The sequence below is a fragment of the Cyprinodon variegatus genome, unplaced genomic scaffold (assembly GCF_000732505.1).
Source record: "Cyprinodon variegatus isolate N-32 unplaced genomic scaffold, C_variegatus-1.0 Scaffold501, whole genome shotgun sequence".
In the NCBI taxonomy this organism is placed as follows: Eukaryota; Metazoa; Chordata; class Actinopteri; order Cyprinodontiformes; family Cyprinodontidae; genus Cyprinodon; species Cyprinodon variegatus.
The window spans coordinates 295355-308640 of NW_015150954.1; the positions used below are offsets into that span (position 1 = coordinate 295355).

At 38.7% G+C, this 13286-nt stretch overlaps 1 protein-coding gene across 3 annotated transcripts in view; it reads left to right on the top strand.

Annotated features, from left to right (window-relative positions):
- cdc14a (cell division cycle 14A) overlaps positions 1–12689 on the top strand; it is a 39517-nt gene extending 26828 nt beyond the window's left edge. For 2 of the 3 annotated variants that reach the window (XM_015390480.1, XM_015390479.1), the window contains exons 9-16: positions 596–826; positions 1598–1736; positions 3894–4056; positions 5657–5754; positions 5921–5968; positions 6047–6175; positions 6769–7123; positions 11691–12689. In XM_015390480.1, the coding sequence (XP_015245966.1) occupies positions 596–826; positions 1598–1736; positions 3894–4056; positions 5657–5754; positions 5921–5968; positions 6047–6175; positions 6769–7123; positions 11691–11720 (1193 nt within the window). In that variant the 3' untranslated portion in view covers positions 11721–12689. The remainder of the gene's footprint in view (positions 1–595; positions 827–1597; positions 1737–3893; positions 4057–5656; positions 5755–5920; positions 5969–6046; positions 6176–6768; positions 7124–11690) is intronic. The other variant, XM_015390481.1, reaches the window with a different exon arrangement.
- Positions 12690–13286: the final 597 nt, after the last annotated feature.

The following is a 13286-nucleotide window of genomic DNA, read 5'->3' on the forward strand; positions in this document are numbered from 1 at the left end:
TCTGCAGCGTGTGGAGAATGGAGACCTGAACTGGATCGTCCCAGGAAAGTTTCTGGCCTTCAGTGGACCTCATCCGAAATCTAAGGTAGAAAATGGTGAGTAAACAATTTTAAAGAATTTCTTTCATATTATTGTCACTTTATTTAAACCATTGTAGGACTTGTCATGCAGGTTTTCTTTTAATAATCCTGTAAAAGTCTAGGGTAACAGGAATCCATTGAGTATTTTTACTCCATCCTGCATTAGTTGTTTTACTTTCTGGAGGACCTCCCCTAACCTGTTCTAACAACATCAATTTTAACAAGCTGCATGGCTTTTTCTATATTTCCATCCGTCAGCTTGTTAGGTTAAACTCATTCTTGTGTTGCACAATAGAATGCACACACACCTCTGCCCTGATTTTGGAAAAGTAAACAGCAGTTGTAGGTCAGATTCCAAAGCTTCCAGAGATGCCAGACAACTAAGAAAATCAATTTTCCACACATTATTTACTAGTCAGAAATTTTCCAAATTGTTTTTGAAAGTCTGAATGATATATACACACTGGTAGGTCCAGAGAAGAGTTTCACCCCTCTGATTTCCCTACCCCCCGCAGGTTACCCATTGCACGCTCCTGAGGCTTACTTCCCATACTTCAGGAAGCACAATGTGACCACCATCATCCGCCTGAACAAAAAGATCTATGATGGCAGGCGATTCACCAACGCCGGCTTCGACCACTACGACCTTTTCTTCATAGATGGCAGCACGCCCAATGACATCATCATTCGTAGATTCCTGCACATCTGTGAGAATGCACAAGGAGCTGTGGCTGTCCACTGCAAGGGTGGGTGCTCTCTCTGTCTCCAGTGCCTTTGTCTGCCCCCTGCCGTCCTCAGAGATGCGTCTTGTAGGTCTCAGATGTGACCACAGAGGGCGATGTTCTCCTATTTAATGTTTAGTCGGATGAGGACAGACAGAAACGCTGAAAATTTTACAATTAAGTTTAAAAGCAGCTAGCAAAATGTTTATCAAAGCAGATTTTATACAGAATTTAAACCATGTAAGGAGTAAACTCAGCCACTTGAGGAGTTCTGGATATAGCATACTGAAGGAGAAAAAAAGGTTTTCCATCTTGAATGCAAAATGTCTTTATATTATTTTCCCAATTTTGGTATAATTACTAGTCTATGCAGGTTGCTCTTCTAGCCAACGACACAACAGACTGTTCAGACTGGTTGAATAAAATCAGTTTTATTGAGTGAAACTTTGACCTTAAAAGGGGGTGAGACCTGCAGTGCTTTAGATGTTCTGGGTTCTGCTGTGACCTCCTATATGAGTCATTTTTCACAGCACTACATGTGACTGCACTGCAGGGCTGGGAAAGGACTTCCCTGATCGGACCTGGATGATGATCCTCTGTTTATTCTGGCATCATTTCAATCTGGGTCTTATCTCACAGATAGCAGTGGCACAGACTCTGTAAATCTGCAACTCTGCACCAATGAAGTTGTTTGTTGTTCCAAGTGATAGTCTGCATCTTAGATCAGTGGTTCAGATTCAAACAGCTTTTTTGAATCATGTCACTTGCTGAATCATTTTTGTCTCTCTCCATCAGCTGGTCTGGGCAGAACGGGCACTCTGATTGGCTGTTACCTGATGAAACATTACCGCTTCACTGCCGCCGAGGCCATCGCCTGGATCAGGATCTGCAGGCCGGGTTCTGTAATCGGCCCGCAGCAGAATTTCCTTGAAGAGTGAGTTTCTTTGCTTACTGGGGTGTTTCTTATGGTTTGTGATAGTTTTGAGCCCAGTTATGTCTGGTTTACAAATTATTGTACTAATTCTTTTTGTTCAGACCTCCTCTTTTGAAGGTAAAGTTTTTGTCCTTTTACTATAGCAGAGAATTAAGGCTAGGCTGCAGATGTTCTGACATTTTAAGGAATAGATTATTTCCCTGATGCCTGAGACCACACATTTTGCTGGAAAAACTTTCTCCAACATTATGTTTCTCTGCTGAGAAACACAATCTAAGCAATGTTCTTTCTTAGATTCTAGGCTTACCTGAGCTGTTTCCTTCTGTTTTGCTGGGTATCCAAACATTTTTACTCGTTTATTCCAGTAAATTTAATGGAGAAATCTCACAGAAAGAGCTGCCCTATGTGTGGCTGTTAGTCTGAGGGGGAGCTGTTTCACTGTGAACATCATTATCAAGAGTTTGCTGACAGTTGGGCTGCTGGAAAATGAATCAAAAGACCAAATTACACAACATTACAGATTTTTGAAAAACCCCTGATTCTGCTGTCTGGTTCCTCAAACGTAATGCTTTAACTGGTACTGGATTTACCTTCTATTCTGCTGTTAACAACTTAAGCAAATATTGATTATGAAAGACTGCCTCGTCCTCCTTAAATTACTTTAACAGCAATACTAACATCCATCATCATGAGCCGATAGGAAACATTTCACTTGATGGTATTAGAATTGGGGGGGGGGAAAGGAGTGATTTTTCATTCCAACACAGCATGAGACGGACACTTATCTCAGTTTCCATGGAGTCCCAATTTCATTTCCTGATTCCAGCCTCTCATGACATTAGCATCAGATTATTACTGGAAACTTCATCTTACACCTCATATTGACTCTTTTAGTGCGAGCATTTCCTCTTGAATATCTAACTGTCCAGCAATAACAAAGGAAGAACTTGGTGTTATAAACATACTGATAAAAATTTAAACATCCTATGCCTTATTCAGATGCATTTGAGCTGACCTGCAGGCTGATTGTTAAAGTAAACTGCATGGCAGAAGGAGATTACTCAAACATGCAGATAAGGGAGTCCCAGAGGACCATGGTCCTGAACCATAGTTTGAGACAGACCTGTTTCAGCTCTGTAGAGGCTGTAATGGAGCAGGAATGCAGAACTTGGAGTGTTACAAAGTTAATTTCAGTAATTCAATAAGTGAAAACCATAACATAGATTCACTTGATGTTTTCAATCTTTTTTTTTTTTTTGTTGATTATAGTTATTGTCAGTTTACAGTGATTAGAAAAAACAAACATTTTAAATTGAAATGTATAAATCCAGTTGAGGTAATTAAGAAATGTGGACTTAATAGATGTTTAATACCTGCTTAAGGAGGGTTACTTAAAAAATTTTAACCAGGCAAATGTTCCTCATTGTATTTAATCTTTTAGGTTACTGAATATGACTATTATAGTCGTATAGTATAATATTGGCTAAAATAATGTTCTTGCTAAAATAATGTTCTTTTATTGCTCATGGAGGGGCTTAAATTGAATCAAGGCAAATAACAATTTTTCTTTTATTATAGGATGTTTAAGGAAAATGAATTACCAAGGAAAAAACAAAATGAATAAATCACAGATTATTGGACTTCAGGAGAAAGGGAATCATTCCTTACATGAAGATTTTTGCACTTTCTGTCATGTAATTTCCCCCCTGTAATCTTTAAGTCCGCCTCAGCAGTAGTTTTTTTTTTTTTTTTAAATTGGGAAATCCCTCTTGGCCATTTACTGTAACTCCAATTAAGATGTCATTTTGGCTTCAGTGGGTATTGAAGGCTGAGGGAAACTTATCAGACAACCTGGTAAGCAACCAGTTTTAATTAGGATCCTTTTACCATTTACCAGCAGTGATCTTTTGTTTGCATTCTTTACCAGGCTCCATGAAATACAGCATTTGACTCTGTTTGACAGTTAAAGTAGGGTTTTAAGTCGAGTGAATGGTTGACTTCTAGATCATGGCTGCCTTAAACTTCAGTCTGTCCCTTGAATGTCTGTTAGCATTTCAGTTTTCTTTTCTTTTAAAAAGGCTGATAAAGCATCAAAAACTTGTCCTGTTAATGAGTAAAGATTTAAGGTTGTGATGTTGTTTTTGTGTGTGTTAACAGAAAGCAGGCGGCTCTCTGGTTGCAAAGTGACAGCCAGCTCCCTCAGAAGGGGAAAATGGAGGACAAGACAACGCGTCTTATCAGCGGCATGGACGAACTCTCATTAAACTCCACCCGCAACAGCAATGTGCCCCGCTCGCTGAGCTCTGACCATCTTCAAGAGGTCAGAACCACAGCTGGGCATCTTTATCCTTACTTCATGAATAACACTTCATAAACCAGGTGGCTTGTTATAGATGCAGTGTTACTGACTTGCCTAATTGTTTCAGTGCTAACATGGTTCTAGTGCCTGCTAATCATCCGGTCCTTTTGTTCTTAGTCTTGAAAGCTTTTTTTTTTTTAACCTAAGCTGTCTTATGAAGACCAACGGCCAATTGAAATATTCTGAGCACCATGTTTACTTTTGCCTAATTTCTAAAAATCATTTTGATCTGATAGATCTCAGAGCTTATATTTGACAATACAAAGTGAACAATCAGATTAACTCCAGACACATAAACCCTGTGCTGTGAGCACGGCTTGTGACTATTTAAGAAGAAAGCCAGCTGTTTGTATTTGCTTGGTTTCCTCTGCAGAAACTAAGAAAAATACAACAGAGGTAGGATGACATTTTTAACTGGTGAAGATGGTTTTCATGCATGCTTGATGTCAGGGATTGCTGTCGAGGCAATCAGCTGGTTTTCCTTGGATCGAAAACTTTGAACCAATCTGACTTTGATCTGGTTAAATTGTAAAGCACCTTGAAATGACATTTGTTGTGAATTGGTGCTATATAAATAAAGTGACCTGAATGGTTTTCAATTAAGGAAAGGCAAAGACTCTAACCTGGATGTGTCCTAGATAAACCAGTTTGTTTTTTTGCTGTGCTAAACTAGAACCAGTGAAGAAAAGAGTCTTATCTAGTCAGTTCCCAGTTGGTTCTACCTTTCAGTTATCCTTGGTTTTGCTCTAAAATCGCACTGATGGCAAACTTCAGGAACCAATTGTTAACTGTTATAAACTGGATAACTTAACGTTCTTTTTTTGGACTCAGTGATTTCAAATGAGCCGCTACATTAAATCTTAGACCACATATCCTTACCAATATGTACTTTATGTTTTGATATTGATTCCATTACTTAATAAACACTCTGCGGTCTTTGTAAATCTATTATTAGAATAGGTGATTTTTTTCAGAACCTATTCTGTTTTGGGGGGTTTATATCCCCACATCTGGATGATTCTTTGTGATCCACTACAATTGTCCTGCTTTTCTTTGCATGAAGACACCTATTGCCTTGGGACACTGGTCAATATTTGACTGACATTAATTAAATGACATCAGAAAATATGGAGTAGAGAAGGAAGAATTGTATGTTTATCTGAAAAAAATAAAGTCATAGAACAGCTTAAAGGATCAGGCAGTGAAGTGGTAATATTTTTGGTTTCATCTGAATCAGGATTTAAATAAATGGCTAAATGCCATTTTGTCAGAAATATTCAAAAACTATGGATATACATTAGTGCTGTCAATCGATTAAATTTTTTTTAATCGCATCAATGCCTAAGTTAACTTGCGATTAATCGCATTTTAATCACACATTTTTTTTCTGATTGAAAATCATTTAAATACTCTCGATGACATACAAAAAATACAAGTCTCAATTTAAACAAAAATAAACATTTATTAATCAATGGAAAATGTTAAAAAAAAAAAATTTTTTCGTCTATCTTGTCTCTTGTTTTCATTTGTCAACTTATGGAGCACTTGTTTTATCCTCCAGGGTGAACTGACGGACAGTTCAGGTCTGACGCAGGGGGACAAACTTCGAGCCCTGAAGAGCCGACGGCATCCTCGTTCAGCTATGACCGGACCCGTGAGGTACAGGACTTCACTTTAAACCAGAAGGAGGGAAACCAGGGGGATCTGTTTGGATTAAAAAAAGGCTTTAAGATTTTCAACCAGGTTTATGTGACGAGGAACAGTAGGTGTTTGTTCAGGAAGGTGGGGGTAGTTATGGAGGCTGATGCATTTCGTTTTGTTTCAGATTTGAGGAGACAAATATTCAAAGCCACTCAAGTTCACAGCCCCTGAGGTACGGTCTTCATTTAATGGCATTGGACGGTCTAACCAGTGAGAAAACTAGTACTGATCACAATTGATGTGCTTTTAGGGCATCTATTGGGAGCAGCCAGAGTCCCGCCTCAATTCTAAAGCCCTCCAAGTTTGCAGCATCCTCTACTTCTGCTGCTGCCAAGAGGATTGGGAGGAACTCGTTATCGCCGATGACAAATATTCGAAGGTCAGGGCCTGCTCTTCATCATCATCTCATACTTTACTCCTGCAGTCCTCCCCTTGTCCTTTTCATCAGTATCCTTAATTCTATCACTTTGTTCTGTTTTGATTACATCCTGATTGTATTCATCAGGCCGGCCTCTTCCTCTTGTCCTGCTGCTCTCTACTAATTGATTATTCTAATAAATCATGAGCTGGTCCGAGCTGTTAAAAAGAAGCCTGCTAATTCATCATAAAAGACGGGAATGAATATCTGGTTGTTCTTTTATATTTACCCAAATGAGTAATTGATTTGGTTTCATTTCATTTATTTAAAAGAACATGCAACCTGATGTTTACTCTTTCATGTCTTAATGCAGTCTTTTCATTCCTGACTGAATTTAATTATTCAACCACCACTAACTACTTCTTTCGTCACATATTTACCCTCTGTAGTTTAAGGATTTAGTAAATAACTTGTAGTTTGTCTCTCCCGTTCCAAACTGAGAGCAGAGGAAAGTGATACTACATAATGTTTCTGACATGTCAAATGACATTAGCTTCAGCTCTCATGATATTCATGTATGTTGTATTTGCTCCTCCCACATCTGCTGACCTCAGCTCAGCTTTTGGCTCGCGATTGGCCAACTCTCTCGGAGATCTTTATGGCGCCGACATCGAGGAGGATGAGAAGACTCTATTCTCCTCTCTTCCGCCTTCCTCTTCCCCCTCCGTTTCTGTAAGCTCCTCCCCCTCTCTTCTGGCCCCACCCTCTCTGTCCAACTATGGTAGTGGGCCGCGCAGCATGCAACACGAGGTCAACAACAACAGTACCTTGTACAGCGGTTCTGTGGCACCCCCTGCCAGCAAGGGTTATATGAGACCACCGCATCAGGATGCCGGTGGCTACAGGGGCCACGGGCCCTACAGCGCCATGAAGGGCCCCTCAGGACGTTACCTGAGCCGCTCCATACCTGTAAGTCCTCTGACGCAGCAGCAGCTTTCCCCCTCCCCTTTGATCTGATTGTTTCTTTTTTTTTTTTCTGGCTTCAGTTGCACATGGAGAACAGCGTTAAAGAATGCTTCAGTTCTGTTTTCCATGTGTTTCTGAACTCTTCTGTTTGTTATGTGTGATAAGGTGTTTCCTTACTGTAAAACTCAGTTATTAAAGATGCACCGATCAGTCAACCAGAACCAATTTTATTCCTCTTAGATCTGTGATAAACTGTCATCTTTGTATTTAAATACCCCAAAAATAATGTTTTATTTCTATATCGCCCATCCCTTCTGCCTCTATCAAAGAACCTGCAGCATGTTTGTTTCTCCTTTTTTGCTCCTTAGAATCAAAAGTACCAGAATTCGCTGCTTAGGTCCTAAAGAAAACCAGAGATCAGTATTGGTCTGAAAGAACCTTACTGGTGCATCTCTAATTCTACTAAGAGCCACATATAAAATGAGCGACTCATCATTATGGCTCTTTACAAGTGTTTTAAATGTTTGGGGGTTTTTTAACCATTGTATGAAGTCTGTTATGTCTCCTGTGATGGTTTGTCTCTATAAATCTGTAGATTCCTTCCATTTCTTTCTAATGTGTTAATCAGAGGGAGCTGGGGTATTTCTCTCCATCGGTGTTTTAACTTCACTCTAAGCTGCTGCTGAGATGAGGAAATGCTGCAACAAATTTGTGTGAAACAATTTGCTTCAATAAAAGGCCATTTATATTTTCACTACACGTCATCTTGAGGCGCTTTATGAGAAAGTTGACTTGACATCATCTGTCAGTCCACTTTGAAGTCTCGTCAGCAGCTGACCAATCAGCCATCTCAATTTGCTTATGGTGATCTTTCAAGGCAAGGCAAATTAATTTGTATGGCACAATTCAGTGCAAAGACAATGCAAAGTGCTTTAAATGATTAAAATATAGGAAAATAAAACAATCAAAGCAAGTAGGAAAAAAATAAGGAAAAAAAAAAAAAAAAATGCAGACTCCAACAATGACGTCTTTACCAACTTCTGTCAACCCTGTTGACTTTATTGACCTGTTGACCTATTTATTTCAAACTCAACATTGTTTTTTCAAACCACAAGATCCCTGATCTTGACACAATATGGTACCCACAAGATCAGTTTCAGTTGGCATCAGGCAAATTCACTGAAATCATGCAGACAGATGACTGAGACATAAATGCAATTAGAAGGGAGTCGATGCTCTGGTTTCTGATCACAGAGCTTCATTTGGTTAGCCTGAAGCTGCTTCTTTTTGTCCTGTCAGGTTGGTCTCAAACCACATGTACCAAGCTCCTGAAGTCCAAAACTGTTGCAATCCAACTAAATTATAATCTGTCAAATATGTGATGGTTTAATTTAATCTGCGATACTTAACAGAGCTTCAAGAAAAAAAAGAAATATTTGTTTAGAGTAGATCAAAACTTGGTTTAATTATTTCTTAGATAGTTTTTGATTGTAGAGTCATCTACTTATTTCATATATAGTCCTGGATATTCTTCTTGATTAATATCTGGTTTGACATTTTTGTCATTTAAATGCTTTTGAAACTAATTAAAATATTAGACCCAACAGTAGCCTTTTTAAATAAAAAATTCTCTCAGTAACAAATTTTATTTATTATCTGAAGTGTGTGAGATGAAAATGAAATATTTTAAAAAGAAACGCATTTTGTTTGGATATAAATTAAATCAAGAATAAACTAGAAAAGCACTTGGAGAGTGCAGACCTCCGCCAAGCAGCAAAATTTGCCTCAAATTGTAACTTACACGTATAGCTAAAACTTGCACATGACCTGGATCATTACCAAATTTAAACAAATTGGTATGAGGCACTAGCCTCGTGAGACGATCCTGATCTCGCGAGCTTTCAAGGTTTCACTCGCAGATATGCGGAGCAAATCCAGCAAATCCATCTGCCGGAGTCAGGTTAATGAGGCATACCTCCTTGTAAACAAAAAAAAATAAAAAATCCATGAAATCCATTCATAAGTTTTCAATTGATCCTGTTAACTTTAAACCAACAACATTCCCTTTTCTTGTATTTTTGTCTTCAGTAAAATATCTCCGGAATGCAGAGACTGCAATAGTAACTGCTTCCACCCTCTGGTTTAGTGGAGAAATATCCCCTTCTCATGATGTTAGAGAATCTTTTTAAAAGTTCCTCTGTCCAGATTATGATCTGGATCATCACAAAAATGTAATGGATTCTTCCTTCGTATGAGGGATAAAAATGTAAATAAAATTCATAACTTTTCAACTTATTCTGTACACACACAGGTAAACACACAAACTCTTCTAAAAACATAACTTCCTTGGTGGAGGTAGTAAAAACCAGCCCTTAGATGTGTTTCAGGTTGGAGATGCTTACAGAGATACTGCTGAGGCCTTGTAACTCCATAGAACCACCATGAGAACCATGGTCCACACATGGGGAGAATAGGAGAGCCTTCACAGGAGAGGGACATTTTTCACCCTGAGAACAATTTGTCCTTTGCCACCAGAATGTGGACCTATGCAAATTTAAAGGGTAGGGGTTATCTTTTAGATAGTGGGCTGGACTCTACCAGGGGATTGAACAACACCGAAGGCGAAACTAAAACATCTCACAGCATCACAGTTTATTTTCCTTTTAATTACAAGTTAGAAATTGTTGGTACCCTTACTAAATAAAAGAGAAAACACAGTGGTCACAGAGAAATCTGAATCTGACAGACGTAATGAAAAATTTAATTCTGTGAAATTGACCAAATGAAAGTCAAAATTGCTTTTCAAGAATGCTTAAATGGAGTGATTAAAAAAAAAAAAGATCAAATACAAAAATGATGGTTCTGTTAAATTAAAGCAATCACTGTAACCAAATGTAACTGTCAAAGAGACTTCTGCTCCTCTCAGTAGGGATTTTGGCCCCTCTCCTCATGAGCAAACTTCCCCGGTTGTCTTAGGTTTGAAGGTGACCTTTTCCAGGCAGCCTGTTTTAGCTCCTTCCAAAGGTGTTATCAACAGGAAGTAGATCAGGGCTTATAGAAAACCACTTCGAAATAGTTCAATGATTTTCCTCTTCGCTATTCTTGGTGTTTCCAGTTGTGTGGTTTGGGTCATTATACTGTTGAAGACCCATGAATAAGACCAAGCTTTCTGACACTGGGGAGCACATTTCTCTCTAGAATCCCTTGATGCTCTTGTACCATTGTAATGAAGGAAACAGCCCCAGAACATAAAAGTAGAGACAGTGTTCTTTTCTTGATTTGCTTCATTTTTCTGTCATTGAACATGGAGCTGATTTGCCTTGATGGAACGCTCCATTTTGTCTCATCGGTTCATGGGACATTATCCCGGATGCTTTATGGCTCGCCGATATGTAGTTCGGCAAATTACAGTCTGCTGTTATGAGTTGTTTTCAACAATGTCCTCTAGACTTGCACTTCTTAATCTGTAGTGCTCTGAAATCGGACGAGTTTCACTTGATCAGTAACAATTGGTGACCAACTCGTCATTATGAAGACCACCAATTTAAAGCGCCGGCCATTGCATTGTTTTTCTCTGAGCAGACACCACGCATCTCTCTCGTGTGCTGTTACCTGACAATTACTACTGTTGTGCAGCATACTATCCCAGCCATCATAAAATCGATCTCATGATTGATGTTCATAGATCATATTTAGCATAACATGCTAACTGAACGTGAACAACTTTGCGGAAAATCACACTTCCTGTCCGCCCATAAATTACTGTGTATTATATAGTAATACAAAACTAATTAACTACTGATGGAGCAACCAACCAAATCTGAACCTGAAGTTTACAGGACCTTAATTTGCAAAGAGCTTTAAGGTGCTGCTGTGGTATTTCCCTTTATATCTGCATGAACCACTCTTTCTCTACCATACATCATATTGGAATTGTATCTATAGGATCTTCCTTTGTGTCTGACCATCAAGCTAGTCTTCAGCAGGCATTGACCGCTCTCAGGTGATAGTGGGCAGGGTCCAATAAGCATAGGATGAGGCTTAGCATTATTTCAGTTTTTAACTGAAAGGTCACATGGATTATAGGCAGAGATGTCATTAACTCCTGAACATTTTCATCTAAACAATGAAAAATCATGCACGTCTTCATTTTTTAGTCATCCATGAGGCTTGTTATCATTCATTTAAAGAAGTAATTTCATAATTTTCATAGTTGATTGTGGAAAAAAATACTGATGGAGACATCTGCTCCTCGTAGACTTTTTGTAGGAAAGAAAGTTGACAGCGAGTCCTCTGGCAGCCTAAGCCTAAAGAAGCCTAACTGTAGAGCTAACTAGCTGGACCACAGCTTTGCATATCAGGACATATGAACCCTAATCCACATGGGAACCTGTCCAGTGCTCTTAAGTTTATAAAAATGAAAGCTCAGATTTTAACACATTCTATATGTGAGGGAGGTCCAGCGAGGATTTGCTTGACATCATTTTATTCTTCAAGCGTAATTTTTATTTTCACTGTGAGAAAACTTGTACTTACACATTTGACTCTGTTTCCATGTTTTCTTTTTCAGTCTCTTCAGTCGGAATACATCCAGTACTAAAACGAGAAGTTCGACCTGATTATCTGAACCACCTCCCCATCATCACAATTCCCATCTGAATGCTGCTGAATGCAACGGTTTTAAAAAGGGAAACAGGATTAACGAGTGAGAGTTTGTCTCTCTGGACTGAATGTCTTCCCAGCTCCGACTGTATTTAAATGAACCTGTATATAAATATACACGTGTTTTGCTGAACATGTATTTTACACTAGAGTCAAATTTTATATTTTATATTTTGTTGTGGAAGAGGAAATATTTTTGTTTAATGACATCAAGTATTTTTGAGGGTTTGTTTTTTGATAATTGAGGAGGGGGGTCAGCTGATGGCTACTCACCCCATCGCCATGGTTACAGTATTTACGTCCAGTCCGATCAGTTCAGTTGCCGATTTTCCTGCTGATGGTACTGATCAATGTTAAGGGGGGAGTTTTCTGTTTGACAGCAAAAATGAAGATGCAAGTAGAAGGGACCAGATGAGGCTGTCAACAGCTTAACTCAGGGGACTGAAGGAGAATTCAGAGCGTTAAGACGCCTTAAGAAAGCTTTAAAGTTCAGCTTTTAGCAGTAAAATATAACAACTATAATGTAAGGAACTTAATATGAAGCAAGATAAGAGTACAGAACAACTCAGGTTGTAAATTGACACCAACTCAAATAGTACGAAGGAATGTATTCTCTTCTTATGCATATTCCAGCACATCTGGAAAACTAAAACATGCAATAAAATATGTAGAACTTTTCACACAATTTACTCTTTAATATATATTTTAGTTGCCTTGAAGACTGGAGACATGACCAGAATTTTTAAGTGTTTTATTGATGCATTCAGACTGAAATATTTTATCATGATACACCAGCAGCTGCCTTTAGAGGGCGCTTTAGTACACTCAGCACATGTAATGTTCTATAACATGACTGTTATATTTTAATGATCTTGTTTACTAAAAGAGCTGTCATAAAAAAAAAAAAAAAAAAAGAGCTGTCATAAAAAAAAACAAAAAAAAATTAAAAAAAATGTGTTTTTTTGTTAATGTTTAAGAACGGAACATGATTGGCCTTTTTTCCCAGTATATCTGATCAGGAAAAATACATAAAGCAATATTTGTTCATTGGTATAGTGGAGGATTTTCACATTTTTTTTAAAAGACCTCTCCACTTTAATAAAAGGAAACGCACATCCACAACCCTGTACCCGCTCCCAAGAAGGAACGCCTTTTAAACGTGTGCGAAAGCATGCACAAGCCCATTTCTCCTCATGCACGCTCTGAGCTCATACAACCTTACATCCGCCCTAACCCCTAAATCCCTCAATCACTATATAGAGCGACTACAGACTTTATAGTGAACTCCGTTAACTTACCATTCGGACAAATGATCACTACTATTTGCTCCCTGTTCGTCACGCAATTCCACCCTTAGTGTGCGGTGTCTGTAACTTTATTAGTCGCCGTTGTAGGGTAGCGACAGTGGGGCCGCTGTGAGAGCAAATCCCATAATGCTTTACGTAGAGAGCTCTGTGCCGGATATATCTGCATCTTCAGGGGCCTTTCTTTTCTTCTCATACAC